General features: G+C 36.7%; 2 protein-coding genes across 11 annotated transcripts in view; one reads left to right on the top strand and one right to left on the bottom strand.

The window, feature by feature from the left end:
• Positions 1-2,607: 2,607 nt before the first annotated feature.
• On the top strand, positions 2,608-14,396 carry PACRGL (parkin coregulated like). 2 transcript variants are annotated; one of them, XM_059470696.1, is made up of 9 exons: positions 2,752-2,799; positions 3,063-3,128; positions 4,840-4,970; positions 6,440-6,507; positions 7,600-7,690; positions 8,911-9,045; positions 10,760-10,867; positions 11,838-11,918; positions 13,334-14,396. In XM_059470696.1, exons 3-9 carry the CDS (start codon positions 4,857-4,859, stop codon positions 13,388-13,390), a joined length of 654 nt encoding a protein of 217 aa, XP_059326679.1. In that variant the 5' UTR covers positions 2,752-2,799; positions 3,063-3,128; positions 4,840-4,856; the 3' UTR covers positions 13,391-14,396. The 2 variants fall into 2 exon arrangements, with proteins under 2 accessions (XP_059326678.1, XP_059326679.1); XM_059470695.1 differs by lacking the exon at positions 3,063-3,128 and having other exon boundaries at positions 2,608-2,799.
• Positions 14,397-14,786: 390 nt separating this feature from the next.
• The window catches only part of KCNIP4 (potassium voltage-gated channel interacting protein 4), a 392,972-nt gene continuing 391,319 nt past the window's right edge, over positions 14,787-16,439 (bottom strand). For all 9 annotated transcript variants that reach the window (XM_059470686.1, XM_059470693.1, XM_059470688.1 and 6 more), the window contains one exon: positions 14,787-16,367. In XM_059470686.1, the coding sequence (XP_059326669.1) occupies positions 16,320-16,367 (48 nt within the window). In that variant the 3' untranslated portion in view covers positions 14,787-16,319. The remainder of the gene's footprint in view (positions 16,368-16,439) is intronic.

The raw sequence follows: 16,439 nt of genomic DNA, 5'->3' as shown, positions 1-16,439 counted from the left end.
TAGAGTTATGCTAGGTTTAGGGTTTTTTAAACTAGGAAGCCCCGAGCTTTAGCACACTGCAGCTGCGTAAGGCATCCCAAGGGGAGCGCAAAACTGCCACAACATGGCTGCCTCCAAAGCTTTTTCCTTGGGACTATCCCTAACTCTAGGCTGATTTACCTTCCTAGGGTTAGGGTTAGGGCTAGGGATACTCCTAGGGTTAGGGTTTTTTATACCAGGAAGCCCAGCACTCCAGGTACACTTCAGTTCCGAAAGGCATTCCAAGGGGAACACAAAAGTGCCACAACATGGCTGCCTCCTCAGCTTTTTGCTTGGGACCATCCCTACCCCTTGTCTGATTTACCCGCCTATGGTTTGGGTTAGGGTTAGAGTTATGCTAGGTTTGGTGTTTTTTAAATTAGGAAGCCCCGACCTTTAGGCACATCGCAGCTGCAAAAGGCATCCCAAGGGGAGCGCAAAACTGCCACAACATGGCTGCCTCCAAAGCTTTTTCCTTGGGAACTCTAAAGCTAGGCGCAACCCTAACCCTAACTGTAATCCCAACCCTAAACCAGCCTAGGGTTAGGGATGATCCCAAGGAAAAAGCTCAGGAGTCAGTCACATCGTGGCACTTTTGCGCTCCCCTTGGGATGCCTTTTGCAGCTGCAGTGTGCCTGCAGCTCGGGGCTTTGCGGTTTCACAACGCTAACTCTATGTGTAATACTTACCTGACCCCAGGCAGGAAAAGCAGCTCTGGCCTAGGGGTGCTTCCTTGGGAAAAGCTGTGGAGGCTGCTGCTGACTCCACAGAGCTAACCAGTTTGGTTTTGCTTCATGCTGCACAGCAGTTCATACCTCCTACTTTGGAATTGTACCACTACTCTCTTCCATAGCTGTGGTCTGGTCTGCACTCACAAAACAACCATTACAGATACATGGATAAAGTGGTACTACAACACTGAACTAAATATAAATGATGATTAAAGAAAGTGGATTTGTTTTTCTCATCCTGGAAATGATCATGCCGGTTTGCATTTTTTTTGTGTGATTTTCAAAGTTCTCATGGTCTGCTTTAAAATACTGGATTTTTTTCTGAGATCATTCATCAGCCAATGAATTTTTTGGATAAAAAGACATAACTTTTTCTATTACCTTCAGTATTGTGGAACAGTAAAATAATTCTGTTAAAGTACTATAATGTCTCTTGAGTTTAGTTGAAAATACTTAGCAAAAAATCTTTGCTTCTCCAATATTATTTATAGATATTTTCTTTCTGTATTTCCAAATAGTATCTTGCACTAATGCATTTCAATGGCTGTCAGTTATGCAGCCCTGTTTTAACTCTGCAGATGTCCTCACTTTTGACTTGCCATTATTGGCAGATACAAAGTATTTATGTTGGATAAAAGTAATTATGAATACCTTTATTGCCAAAAATCTAACACCAATGGCATTTTTCAAATATTCCATGACTACTTTTCATTACTGTCAATTTTTTTTTCCTGTGGAAAATCATGAGAATAGTCTCGCTTATCCACATTCAGTTCTGCAGCAGAAATGACAGAAGCGAGAAAGAATGTAAGGTGGAAAGCTTCCATCCCAACCAGTTTAAGCAAACCGAGGAGACATTTTCCTTGAAGATTTATTTTTGTGTGCATCAATGAATATACAGATTTCTTGAAGAAAGAAAGAAAGCAGTCTTGTGGTCAAGTGAAAAAGTAGCCTTTTCCCCAAAAGCTAATTTACCACACTCAGATCTGATAATGTATTTATCACATCTGGGCATCAAAAAGATGCTGTATTTCCAGTGGAACTTTCAGTATTGTATCAGGGGACTATATACCTGGGTAGGTATTTAAAAAGTGGAACAAAAACGACTGGCGGTGTCACCTGAAAATTCACCGTTCTTCTTTTAATCACAGCATACAAGATAGGCTGAAAAAAAAAAAAAAAAACCAACAACAACAAAACAAAAAAGCCCAACAAAACAGATCCTTCAATCTTCTTGTCGCTCCGTCTGCAGCAAGCACGGAGAAAGTTTGGGCTGCCGGCGGCCCGTAGTTCCCCTGGCAACTGGCAGGAAGCGTCGGCGGCGCCGGGGCCCGCGGGGACGGCGCTGGCCGGAGCCCCGAGCCCGGAGCCCGGCGCTGACCGGAGCCCCGAGCCCGGCGAGCCCGGAGCCCAGAGCCCGGCGCTGACCGGAGCCCCGAGCCGGGCGCTGCCCGGAGCCCGGCGTGCCCCGAGCCCAGAGCCCGGCGCTGACCGGAGCCCGGCGTGCCCGGAGCCCAGAGCCCGGCGCTGACCGGAGCCCAGAGCCCGGCGCTGACCGGAGCCCCGAGCCGGGCGCTGCCCTGAGCCCGGCGTGCCCCGAGCCCGGCGTGCCCGGAGCCCGGCGTGCCTGGAGCCCAGAGCCTGGCGCTGCCCGGAGCCCGGCGTGCCCCGAGCCCGGCGTGCCCGGAGCCCGGCGTGCCTGGAGCCCAGAGCCTGGCGCTGCCCGGAGCCCGGCGTGCCCGGAGCCCGGCGTGCCTGGAGCCCAGAGCCCGGCGCTGCCCGGAGCCCGGCGTGCCCCGAGCCCGGCGTGCCCGGAGCCCGGCGTGCCCTGCCAGCGGGAGCCGGGGCGGCCCAGGGGCCCAGCACAGCGGGGCGGCCCCCCGTGCTCCCGCGAGGTCCCTGCGCGTCCCCCGGCGCTGGGGAGGCCCGGGCCGGGGGCTCTGTGGGAGCTCGCCGGAGCTGCTCTGCCTGAGGCTGTCGGCCGTGGCGGCGCTCGAAGCCCCTCATGTGTTTCTGCCTCTGCACTCCGGGAGAGTCGGCGCTCGGCAGGGTAAGGGAGCAGCCTCGCCTTTCAGATCCTGCTGACCTCCATCCTGCCTGCCTTAAGTGACTTCTAGATCCCGAACTCCAGGCTGCGCTTTTCCTCCTTTGAAAGATGTCTCTTAAAAGTGCTTATCCAATTTCTGTTTAAAGTGTCGCTCCTTGATTTGAAGTCTGTCATCTGCCAGTAGATGGGTCACTTCTGTGCCAAACTCGCTTGTTTGATTCACGGCTGTGCTTCACCTGTCTGATCTCTCCACAAAACCCTTGCAGCTCCTCACTGCACGAGAGCTTTCATCTCTGAAGAGTGAGCCCTCCTTGTGAAAAGTACTTCTTCTGGTTAGTGCTACATAATGTACCTTAGCGTGTGTTTTCATTACTTGGAAAATAGAAAAAATTAAAAACATCTCAATTACTTCTAGGTACTTTTCTGAGAAAAATATTTATGCAGGTATTAGAAAGCTGACTATTACATTGTATTATTACATTTCAAAGTCTGCCACAGATAATGCTATTTTGTGCTACATCCTGCTACTGTCAAGAACTTATCTGGTGCTTTTATAGTATGAAACGATTTTGATTTTTAATTTTCTGACAGTTAAAAGTCTGTCTTCTTACACTAATGTGATTAGAACTTAGACATACAAAATCAATAGATTTATTTTTATATTAACGTTTCCCATTTTACAAACAGAATAGTTCCCAAAAGTGTCATGCAAGTTTCTATGAGTTCTGAAGACATTTAATTGACTAATTGTGGTGTATTATTTCTTTTAAAAAGACTTTCAGTGGAGACAGGCCACATTCTGGAAACGGTAGGAAAGAGAAAACAAAATATACAGTAGATGAACTGATTCACTAGTTCTGATTAAATCATCTGTCAAGAAGTATCGATTTAAACTTTCAATTTTATTTTAGCTGATTTATTAATAATTATTATATGTTGTTTCACAGCATTCAGTAAAATTTGGGCACTTCATATAATTCTTTCCATAAGTTTAAAAGGCAGTATATCTACACATGTACTGGGACCTTATCACTAACCAGAAACAGAAGCAATCCTAAAGATTTCACAATGTAGATAATGACAAAGGTACCTGACTGGCAATCGTGCTCAGAGGGAAGAATGAGAATAGCCAAGCTAAACAAGGAGTGCACATGCAAGAGTGGCAGAGATTAGGGCAGGTGGCTGATAGAGCTGAGGGTGAGAGAGTAGCATGGCAATTCTGTCTCTGTTTCATCCTGGTCTCAGTATTTGGCACTTGATAATATTTTTAACAAAAATAAGTGTCACCAAGGGTGATGGCTGGACAGCAAGCACGCTGCTCATCCCTGAGGCAATGTTTGTTTCCTAATATTTTCATCTCTATATGGTGCTATTGTTTTTTCACAATAGGAATCTAATGTCTTATCTACTAAATTGTTTTTTTTTCTGGGCAGAATACACCACAGCAAAAATTACTGACCATTAGAATATTCAAAACTGGGGTTTTCAGTATTTATATTTTTATTAATATTTGAAATCTTGTAATCTCAGGAATAATTTATACTATTCATCACAATATCAGACTTGTTATGGTAAATAAGTAGAGAACTATTATTTTTATTAGGGACACTTGAATCCAGTTGCATACATTTGTAGTGACGTGTAGCTAGTGCATTGACTTACAGAAGATAAGTGTACTTAAATCAGTATTAAATGATGTAGTCAGAGGTATTTTTGTTTGTTATTTTTGCAGTCTTTTAAGAAAAGTACTTTCATTCTTCTTAGTGGAATTGGAATTAATTTTCTGTGTTCTTTTTTTTTTTTTGCTGCCTTACATTTCTTTTCTCATCTCTTATTGATTGTGGTTTGGGTTTTGTGTCCTGAATGTACTTGCTTCATTCCTTCGTTCTGGACCTTCCTCAAATTGTTGCTTTCTTCTGATGTAACAGTACCCTTTTGACTCTGGTCTCTTCTGCTGAGGTCTGTACTGCTGCTCATTCTAACCCTTCATATCCTGTCATATAGGAATGAAAATAATTTTATGTTTTAAATTTTTTTTTGTAGGAAGCAATGTTCTAAGAATGTCATCAGGCATCCAAATAAAAACAAAGTCTTCAACCCAGAAAAGCAAGACATGTTCTGCAGAATCACAGCCAAAGCCTAGTGCAAAGCTGAATCCTAAAACTATTGATCCAGTATGTGGTGGTGGTGGTTTTGTTTGGTTAAAATCCATCTGTGGTTTGAAGAGTGTTCCTTATTTTATGAAATTGCATGCAGGCCATGCTTCTTCTGGTCCTGTTTTTTAATCTGAAATTAAACTTTTGTTATTGATCATACATACCTTATCTTCTAAGCTCAAATGCCTGAAGGTATAACATTGTTTATTACATCACTAATGTATTTTGGTACAGTTGTGGCTTGAATAGTAACTGCTATTTTTTATGTACTATTGCCCTAAAAAGAGATTTAGAGCTAAACATTATAAATGGTTGGTTTTTTCTTACTTCTAAGCTTTGGCACCTGCTGCTTTAGGGAAACTTATTTCAGTTATGCAATGAAACCAAGAAAGAGGTGTCATATTGAAGGTATTCAGGGCCTCATAAAATCTGGCAAATTAATTGCTGGTGAACATTATTTGAAACTCACAGTTACTGTGAGTATGTAATCTTTCAGGAAAAATTTGTGTTCTTGGGAGAGTAGTAATGAAAGCAGTTGTTTATTTCCTGGAAGTCCTGTGTCTGGAGATCTAACATTGAATGCATGAATTGTAGTTCACCACTAGGCCATATAATTTGGCAACTAGTAATGTCACAGGCTTTTTGGAAAGTGAATGAAATGCAGAGGTCCTTTACTGATAAGCAGAGGCTGAATATTTTAATGTGGTCATCTTTTTTACTTGAAATCTCTTTGCAAGTGGACAATGACCAAAAATAAGCCATGAACACAATTCTGCTAATCTTAATGCAGGTTTAAACACTCAAAAGATAAAAATTGAGATTTCATGGTATTTCCTTCTGAATGCTCTCATAATATCTTTTGTATTATCTGGAAAGCAACATTAAAGGATCATGCTAATAAATAATATAATAGATCATAGGCATAAAAAGCACATATATTATAAAAACCAAATTTGTGCAGCTTTTCCTTGCTTGAAAGTTCTAGTTTCCTTCTCCAGTGTGTCTTTCCTAGATTCTCACCCAGTATGAACCTCCCTGTGCATTTGCAGTACCCTCCCACCATCTTGCCTAATATTTGGGGTTTCTCCCACATCTTGCCAGATGCAAGATGGAATTGCAGTAATAACAACAGGAGCTTCAGGGAAGTGAGAGCTCCTTGCTCTGCTTAGAAAAGAACTTGTAAGACTTCACTATTACCATTTGCAGGAAAAAAATAGAAAAATAAAGTGAGTCCATCAGGAGACCGCTGATTGTACATTTTTATTAATTTTAACAACTCCCCAGACTGATGAGTCTTAAAAGCAGTTTTCTGATAAGTGTATCACTTACATGTTTTCCACTTCATAGCTGCAGTTCTTTTTTTTTTATTTGTTTCAGAATCATGTGATTAAGTTCTTGTTTTGGTAAACTTCTGTTTTAACATATTCATAATAGCTATAAAACATTACTGTTATACTGAAATAATGCTTTTTTTTCTGTCCTTACAGTTTCGTGCTTATTCTCAACCATCATCTGCATTTGCTGCTACATATGCTAGAGGTGGTATTCCCTGCAGGTATGTTGGGTTTGGTTTTTATTTTTACTAAATAAATGCACCTCTTCATGTTTCATCTTTTACTTAGGTTGTTTAGTTCCATTCAATTGTGGAAAAATTTCTAATACTTAACTCTTTTCAGATCAGAAAGCAACTTCCCATGCCTTTGAAATTATCTTCTTTTGGTTGTTTTTTTATGCTGTGTTAATATTAAAGCCACATTTAAAAAAAAATAGTTAAGTATGTGCACACTTGGTTTCCTAAGCATCTTTCACAAGTGATATTTTCAGGTAATTTAATTTACTTATCCCTACTAACAAAGATAATAAAATTAGTGCCATTTTAATAAGTAGACCTTGCACAGCCTTAGTAGTATGACAACATGTTATTGAATTTCCTATTCTGTAGTTTTCAGGCATATGAAATATTAAAAAAAACTACTCACAAACAAGTTTAGGGTATTTTAAGTTACTTAGTTACATATTTGCCTAGACAATCAACATTCTGGTGTTTTTTCACATGGATGCAAAATTTACATAAAATATCAAAAAATATAAGCCATCATTAATAAGATGTATATGTATATAATTGTATAAAATAATCATTAATACGTAGTATTAAAACATTTATTTGTATCTTAGGATTAAATAGTAAATTCCAATATGATTTTCCTTCAGTTTCAACTGTTTTCCATACCCATTGCTATTTGAGGAAAATGTTTCTTGGTATACTTATCAAAATAAGTAACTTTGGAAAAGGAGTATCTTCTGTGTTGGCATGAGAGACATCTGTAATTTTTATAACTTTTATTTTCTGATTTCTGTGTGATTAGGAGCAGAATTTTGAAAACTGACATATTTTGGGAATTTAGTATAATTGCACTGTTAACCGTTACACATAGACACAGGTTGGAATCCATGATCCCAGAGGTCTTGGCCAACTTAGTTGATTCTGTGATCCTATAATTTCACTGAGGAGAGCATTATGTATTGAGATTGTGTATGTTATGTAGGAATACAATAAACTAACTGGTGATACATTCATAGCAAATAGTGTTAGCAATAAATTATTTATAATATATGTTATTTTGTTAAAACTTTATTCTTTAAATAGGTTAGTGCATGGATCAGTAAAGCACAAACTGCAGTGGGAATGCCCTCCTGAAACTGTTCCCTTTGATCCTCTTCTTTTAACATTGGCAGAGGTAAACCCAATTTCTTGCAACATTAAGCACCCAACCATTTCCTATTTGCAAATGTAATTTTTAACAATCTACGTTGGCTAGTTTAGGCTCAGCTTCTAGAGAAATAAAAAAAAAACCCCACTTGTGAGGATATTGTATGAATGAAAATGGTCAAGATCATTGCTATTTGTAGTTCTTTAGTTAGAGCTTTCTGGGAGAGCTAGGTAGAGGTGTTTTATCTTCAAGATACTGATCAAATGCAAGACCACATCTCAGATGCCCAGCTGTTGAATGAAATTTGTGGTTTTGCAGATGCTTTTGTAAACTAAATTGTTTTTCTTATTTTTGTATGTAACGCCTACCTTATGAAGTAAGAATGCTCTCCTCAATTGCTTGAATTAGTACAGTGAAAATAGGATCCTGTAAATAAGTGGAAGAGAAGTACTGTACACTATGTTGAGGCTTCTGTTTTCTCAGAACCATCTGTGACATTTATCACCAAATATCTTCCAGGTTAAATAAATGCAGAATCCAATGCTGCAGGTAGAATAAAGTGCATATACTGAGGTGGCTTACATTATTTTTTCTTTTTTCCTTTTTTTTCCTGTTTTTTCATTTTTATTTTCTTTGTTTCTTTTTCCCTTTGTTTCTTCTTTTTTTTTTCTTTTTTTAAATACTAAACAAAACTGTCAATTCCTAAGGTAACATAAAACTTCTTTTATGTTAAGAAAAAAGGCTTCAGACACATGGCTTTAAATCTTTGAGTTTTGCCAATCAGACCTACACTAGATGTGCATCTTTGTGCTATCTACAAGTTTTTGGTGTTGAACAGAGAGGTATGTGGTGTGGGGTGTCTTTCCTTCCATAGTTCACCTTCTGTTCTTTTTTCCTTTCAGGGTACAAAACCCCTATACAAATATAGACTGTTCTAGTTCATGGTCTCATTGGAAAAATACCTTGGGTTTTTAGATTAAAGGTACTGAGGTACAAATATTGGTTGAGTTGGCAGTATTCATAATGTGAGTTTTAATATTCAATATTGTCAAAGAAAAATGAATTAGAATATTCTGTGAGCAGAGCTGTACCCAGTGGCTCCACATGGTGGAGTTCATGTACTTTATGTTTTGAACTGATCTGACAAAATCTAAACATGGTCTTGCTGCTGTGTGAAACTTTTAAAATGTGTTTTTGTTTAAAAGAAGGCTCAGTATTAAGAAAACCATGTTTTACATTTGCAACAGGGACTAAGAGAGACAAAACATCCCTATACTTTTGTTTCCAAGGAGGGTTTTAAACAATTACTTCTGGTTGAAGGTGCTGCTGAAAAAGTTATTCCCTTGCTGCCTCGTCTAGTTCCAGTCTTAAAGGCTGCATTGGTATGTCTTAATCTTCATGCAGAGATTTTAATGGGTTTGATTTTTTTTTCCCTGCTGTTGGTGGGAACTACATGGCTAATATTAATGTAATAAATCTATCACATGGGCTTTTGGTTTGGGGAGTAGGAATGATTTCTCTTTCTGTTGTTAACCCTGCCTTGGTTTATTAGCTAAATATGTCTGTAAATATAAATTAAGATGGACAACTCCTTGTATAACTATATGACAGTATCTATGGGAAAATTTTGTGAAACTGTTGTCTTAAAGGTAAGCAGAAATAAATACATATGTTTGTGGGCTTTTCTATATGTCCATGAAATAACACGCAAAAAATAAAAATGATGTGAAGTAAAATGGATATGCAGGAATAAATGCTTATCTATTACATGTAACAATTCAAAACATGCTACAAAGGTAAAACAGAATCCCAAAATAAGAGACCCACAAGGATCATTGTGTCCAACTCCCCGTCCTGCACAGCACCATCTCCAGAATATGTCAATGAGGAAAAAGGGAGAATACATTTATAGTGTTCGAGGTCATATTCTTAATTTTAGAAAATGTTTTTAACTCTTCTACACCATCAGAATATAAAGTGAGGTCTTGTGTTTGAAGGTTATCTCTTTTGGATCTTTTCCATGTCTTTGAGAGCCCGTTTCTGGTTCAGTAAGTAGATGTCCCTTAATCTAGCTGTGTTTCAGTTCTGATTTAACAGAGATGGCTTGAAGTTTGAAAATTAATTTTGATCTCAAATCAGAGATGTAACAGAAGTATGGAATTGTGTGTTATCTTTGGTTTAGCTTAAAGGCAAAATTAGACAAATAATTCTTGTCTCTTCCTCTAATTAATATTACTCTTCTGATAATTTTTATTGTTGCACTGTTTTGGTATTATGTCTTGTTAAATCTTCTACTAGACAAGCAGTCCATGATTTCTAGTTGAAAAGAAAAATTTCAGGGCCCAGATGCTGGAGAGGAAAAATAGTTGTTTAAATAAACTTATAATTTAGTATGAAACCAAAATAAGTTGTTATTAGCCTATTTCTCTGCTAAAGGAAAAGCAGCATAATTAAACCACTGGAGAAGTCAGGTACAGAAGAAACTTCCTATGGGAGAAATAAAGATGACAAAGAACTGTAGAAGTAGATAAGAGCCTGATAAATGCTGGCAGGTGTAGTTGGCAGGGGACTAAATTAATTGAGGCAGAAAGTCATTGGCTCCTCTGTTTCTCCAGCAAAGAAAGTTATTGCTATGAATTACATAGAAATTACCCAGAATTCATTACATTTTAAACTAAAATGTTGTCTCTCAATTTCAACATATCAGCATTTGACAGGTTATTTCTAATGTGCTGTGAAATACTGAAATTATCAGTGTAGCAAACTTTTCTACATGCCACATTTTTTATTTCAACAATAGTAAATTATTAGTTTTCTTGTCTCAGAAGAAATGCAAGAGTTGTGTGGAAATTTGAGGGATGCTTTTGTTTTCCACTTTGAAAATATGCCTTGCCTTTAAATTTGACCTCTAGAGACTTATATTCAGTCATATTGTACTTCTCTTTCTAAATTTCTATCATTATAGCAATTAGCAATTGCACAGTAGTTTTAGTGCCTAAAACTACTCCATACAATCATAATGCAGAGATTGCCATTTAGAAAAGCTTACTTTGTCTGAATCTTACAGGATTTTTTTTCTTTCTTCCCCTTCTGAAGGCACATGCAGATGATGAAGTATTTGGAAGGGGATTGGATGCTTTAGTGCAATTAAGTGCTGTTGTTGGCCCATCTCTTAATGATTATCTTAAGCTTCTACTCACAAATGTAAGTTTTTAGTGCTGTAATAAAAAATCATTTGTATTTTCATGACATTCTTATTGAGATGTTACTATACTAACTGCAGAGATACAGTGGAGGACTCAGCAGTTCCATGAAAAGCATTATTTCATACAGTTCCCAGTGTGAGTCCTTGGCTCTTTTATAACATGGTGACTTAAAAAGTTCTGGCAAGGTCCAAAAACTCCTGTTAATGTAAACTGGAGAATAATGGAAGTCTTCTCTCTCCGATTTATGGAAACATGCAGATGCTTTGTTTTGGAGGAAAATTTGTTGCAAAATGAGTTTTTAATTTTAAGTCTGAATATCTTCGCAAAACCATAAACGTTTTAATACATTAACAGAAACAAATATTCCCATTCCTTTCAGATGGGACTTCTGCATGAGGAAGTTGTCATTAAATAAGCTTTGAGTGGGATTATGAGAAGTATTTTTATTCCAACTTATTCTGGGGACATTCTTCATCTGTCAGACAGGCTTTTCATGGTTTCTTTTAACCCGCTTGCAAAGTGCACTTTTACAGCAAAATAAAAAGACTTTTTTGACAATCAGTACAGAAGCGAAATTACAGCAGTTTTTTTTTGAAGTATTTCTACTACAAGAAGTCTCCTTCAATGCACATGATAATAAAAGTTAACTTTTCATGTGGACAATTCTTTAAGAATGACTTTTGTTAAAGTGGATATTTCTTTCCAATTTGTTTGGTAAATGAAAGAGAAATATTTTTGTGGGTTAGCAGATCAGTTTTCTTTGAATTTAAGTTTCTCTTAACTTTTTATTCTATTTGCTTTTATTGAGTTGCATACTTTGACATCAGTTACAGGTTATAAAATAATGTTTCTTTGTGGCTTTAATTTTGCAAAAGTAAGATGGAATAAAGTAACAAGATAGGTTATTATTGCCTCTTTGCATATATTTTTATTGTGCAATAAACCTTTTTGTTTTACTTTTCTAATAGCTTTTAAAGAGATTAATGGACAAGAAATATAGAGAAGAAGTTACTGTTGCTTTACAAAAGTTGGAGCACTGTGGTGGAAGGGTGAGTAGATCAGATGTTTATTCAGTAATCTACACTTTTTAATACAATTTTGTCAGAACAGCTTTCATCTCTGGTTTTGTTGCCATGTTCTTGCTTCAGTATGGCTGGGATACATGCTTGGTGTTCCATTTTCTGGGACTAAATATGCTTCTCAACAAGATTTACTCCTGCAAAAAGTTACTTTTTTCTGTTATTGATGATGCCTGCCTGTTCCCACTATTAGTTTATTGTTTATGCTATTTCCTGAGGGAATGTGACACTCACATTCCAGCCCACCCTGGTTAACCCAGAGTTTGGATCTACAATGGCTATAAATCAAAAAGATGCTTTAAGTAATAGATGGTAGCAGAGGTTTCTTCTGTTGAACATTTTTTTGACAAATGTTGTGCTGTACATTGTGCACAAAGGAGAAAAGGAGAAAAAATGAGGGATATTGACTTAGATGTTCATCTAGAAAAGAAAATTCTTGCTTTCTTGATCCTATGAACAGTTGCATGTGTTATATTAAATGGTTATTCATAACAAATAGGAATAACCTGAGGATCAGGGACCATACAGGCAGGTCTAGCAGTACTGAGCTTGTGCACCTTAGCCAGTAGGTGCCCAAATAATCAGTAGTTGCCTCTTCATTTTTGTATGTGCATATGTTCATTTAAGAGCAGTAGCAGTGTTTGGATTACAGACTTGAAAAACATCATGAAAAATGAAGGAGAATGAAAGTTCTTTATTTGTATGAACTGAGACAAAAAAGGAAAATTACAGCTTGTCTTAAGTTTCTGAAAATTTACGTCTAGAGAATATAATTAATCCAGTGAGTTATTAACCTCTAATGCTTCTGTCAGTCCCCTGATTTCTTGTAGTCTTACCTGTTTTGTGAGTAGGTCTTTCTGTATATCTTTTAAAAAGACTGTATTAAGACAAAGCAAAAAAAAACTGGAAACAAACTACTAAGTTGCGATTACAAGCAATATTATATAATCCAACCAATTAATTTATCAATTTTTTTCTAAATTGTTATAAAGCATATGATTCTTACTTTTGTTGGAAATCCCTTCCAGAACATCATTCCTCTACATAAAAATCCTTATTACTTCATGTATATATTTGTGACCTCTTTAAGGTGTGAGTTTTCATGTCCCTTATTTCGGATGTTTGAGTTTTCATGTCCCTTATTTTGGATGTTTACTCCCCAGCATTAGTTATCACAATGGTGCATTTTCTCAGTTCATTATTTTCAGCCCTTTTGACAGTAAATTTCTCAGCAAATATTAACTTTTTGGCTTTCTACTGTTTGATAATAGTAAAGATAACTAAGTAAAAGTGAACTATGCAGTTTATACAGACTTCATGAGTACTGTCACATGTACTGCTAGTGCCTCTTATTTTGTTTAAATTTGTTTTGTTTTCTTCAACAGGCGACTGTGGCGATCATCAAATCTAAAATTCCAACCTATTGTTCTATCTACTCTTGAACAAGGAAACTGTAGTGATTTATACTGTAAAGTGAAGTTTAGAAAGAAACTGTCTGTAAATATCACTGACACTTATTTGGGGTATAATATATTCCCTTAAAATAATAATTATTCCTCTGTATGATGGAGAGCAGGAGTCTTATCAGTTTGTGCATATGTAATTATGGAAGACTTTTCTTTGTATATTTGTATATGCATTTGACTTACGATGACGCTGATTAATGTGCTATTATTTCAAGTGTAGTATAAATATTGATTCTTATTTAGTTTTTAATTACAATTTCATGTATTATATCTGCAGTGCTTTATATGCTTTGTATATTTGTGTGATGCAAAATAATTTTGTTGTAATTACTTAAATAAAATTTAACTTGGTGCTAAATCACATATGTATAGCTGCTTTTGAAATACATAACTTCTTTTGTGACACAGCACAGATGGACACATTTAGGTTCCTGGGGGCTAGGTTAGACACAGAACTGTGAGCCCTCTCAGACTTCTTAAGAGTCAGCTTTTAAGGGTGTGAAGCTGAACCCAGTAAACAGGCAGCATGTGATCCAAAGCTGAACTTGCTCAGTGCATTCTCAGCATTTTGGTTTGAGAGCCTGGAGAGGCTCTGGAGAATACAGTGTAGAGGCATCAGGTTGCTCCACAGAGCCACAGCTGAGGTTTTGCTCAGCTAATTAATTCCTGTTAACTTTGAGCCTACTGAATGGGAGCTGGGTGGAAGAGGCAACTTTGAAATACTTACACTGTGCTCCCTTTGAATTGAGTTCAGTAACATTACAGATATGCTTGGGATTTGCTTGCGGATTCAGGTCCAGACGAGTCAATAAACTTCTGAACATGGAAGCTATGAAAAATATAAGTTAAAGACAAAAAGAAGATTGTACAAGCCAGCTTCCCTGGCTGTCAAGCTTTGGAGGCTACAGCATTTGTCTATTAATGTATTTGAATTTGAATGCAAAATAATTCCTAATTGGTTCTTGTAATAAATGCTGTTCAGGGACATGTTGTATTTGTGTACACTGTCAGGGAGAGTTAACGAAAGTAACAAAATTTGACCAAAGGTTTTCCCCTGAGGAATATTCAATTCTGACATTTAAAGTTGTTGGAAAGGATGTTTTTTCATAAGAAGATGCTGATGCATAGAGCATTAATAAAAGTCTGTCATGTGAAAGCAATTTCAGAAGTTTTTTTTTTAAATTACCACAGCCTGACTGAAATTCACTTCAGGACCGATCTCTGCCAAGATCAGAATTGTGCTAAGTCAAGATAAACGTATTTATGTTTTTAAAAAAAAGTACTTCTTCAATAAGCATTTTTGCCAGCAGGTATTTAACAACTCAAAAAATTGATCGTGGTCCTTTTTTTCTTCATGTTTACTTTATTTTTTTTTTTTTTACAAAATGTGCACATTTAGTTTACACAAACACGCTACAGCAGATTTCAGGTGTACATGTATTGTACTACTCTTAACCTACACTGGTGATAGCAGAGCAGCCTTCAACATGCCTCTAACATCCCATCTCTACACCAGAATAGATACCTGATTTATTTTTACAAAATAATTCTTGTAACTTTCTTTCTACTTCATTAATCCCCTTTCAGACTTTCTGCAGCAATGTCATAATGAAGGTCGGCCTATCTCTGATAGCATTTCACCTATTTTGAAGTATTGGCGTAGACTCTGTGGACAATATATCTTAAAAATTACATGGATGGCGGGGCAATGTTATATTTTATATGCATACTTTCTTAGAAGAATCTTTCTAGGTTCAGAATTAAGTAGCTCCAATCTTATGAAGAAATGATCTTAAAAAATGTAAAGCATTTATCACATATAGATGATATATAGCTGAAGTTTTCATTGTTTTTCTGGTTCTGTCTCAAAGGTATTACAAAAAGATGAAATAGATGTTAGCCTCTAGCAGTTATTATTAGTGGAGGTTACTATGTAGTGATGTTCATTCTCAGCACTAAAGTGGGATGGCAGTTTTCAAAATTTCATGCCTTTTTCTTCATTAAAGGCAGAAAGACACATACTTAGGAAAGCAGTGTTAGGATCCAGTTAAGGTTTCTTCATGAGAAGTTGGAAGTCAGAAGATCTTTAATTTTAAGCAAAGAACTTCTCATACACATCCAAGAAGAATTAAAAATACAGTATGTAAGATTTCTGATACTCCTGTCATGATAAATTAAGTGCATACTTGCTTGGTGAGATTGAGAGAAGTTTACTCATATTTTTTAGGGAATAAGAATACCCATAAGCAACTTGTTTGTTTGTTTGTTTGTTTTTGTTTTATAACAGTTCTTACTCTCAAGTTACCTGTTTAGTTATGTTTGGGTTTTGGGTTTTTTTTCTGAAGAGAAAAACAAGTCAAAGTTGGGAGGCAATTATAGCAAGGTGTGCATTGCACATTTATTATAGCATTTTAACTCAAAATATTATTCAAAAATAAGGACTACACTATAGAAATATGAGAAGAAAATAAATTGTAATGCCTCTGTAAAAATTAGAAGCTTGAGATTTAAGAAGAAGTTTTAACACCTGGACCTTAGTCCAGTACAAATGAGTAGCAAAACTAAGAATATTTATTTATTCTCTGTGTAATTGTATCTATTTTAACTAGAGGTTGGAATGATAATAAAGGTGCATAATATCAGTTGTATTTTTTTGAGTTTGTAGTAAGAACCTGATTTTTCAGTAGAGTCCTATTAACTAAATAGCCATTGTGAAAGTGCTAGATTGTATAATTTAGAAAGGGTTTTTTGTTGGGAAGGGTTTATAATAAAAATTTACTTGCATAATACATTTCTCAGTGTAAAGCTGAGTAACTTTATTTATGATAAAGTGGGAAATCCATTTTTTAGATAATGTTGCAGAATAGTTCATATTTGTCCATTAGTTGTGGACCTAATGTCTTCATTAAATCACATTTTCAAAGAGCTGCATGGATCGCATTATATTCTCATCCTGTAAAAAAAGACAACACATAACCAAAAATCACACACCATTACAAATGTAGTTGATGGATATCTATACTGA

This window comes from Ammospiza nelsoni, chromosome 4 (genome assembly GCF_027579445.1).
Source record: "Ammospiza nelsoni isolate bAmmNel1 chromosome 4, bAmmNel1.pri, whole genome shotgun sequence".
Classification (NCBI taxonomy): Eukaryota; Metazoa; Chordata; class Aves; order Passeriformes; family Passerellidae; genus Ammospiza; species Ammospiza nelsoni.
The sequence above is the reverse complement of the archived record's forward strand: the minus strand, read 5'-3'. Positions and strand labels throughout refer to the sequence as shown.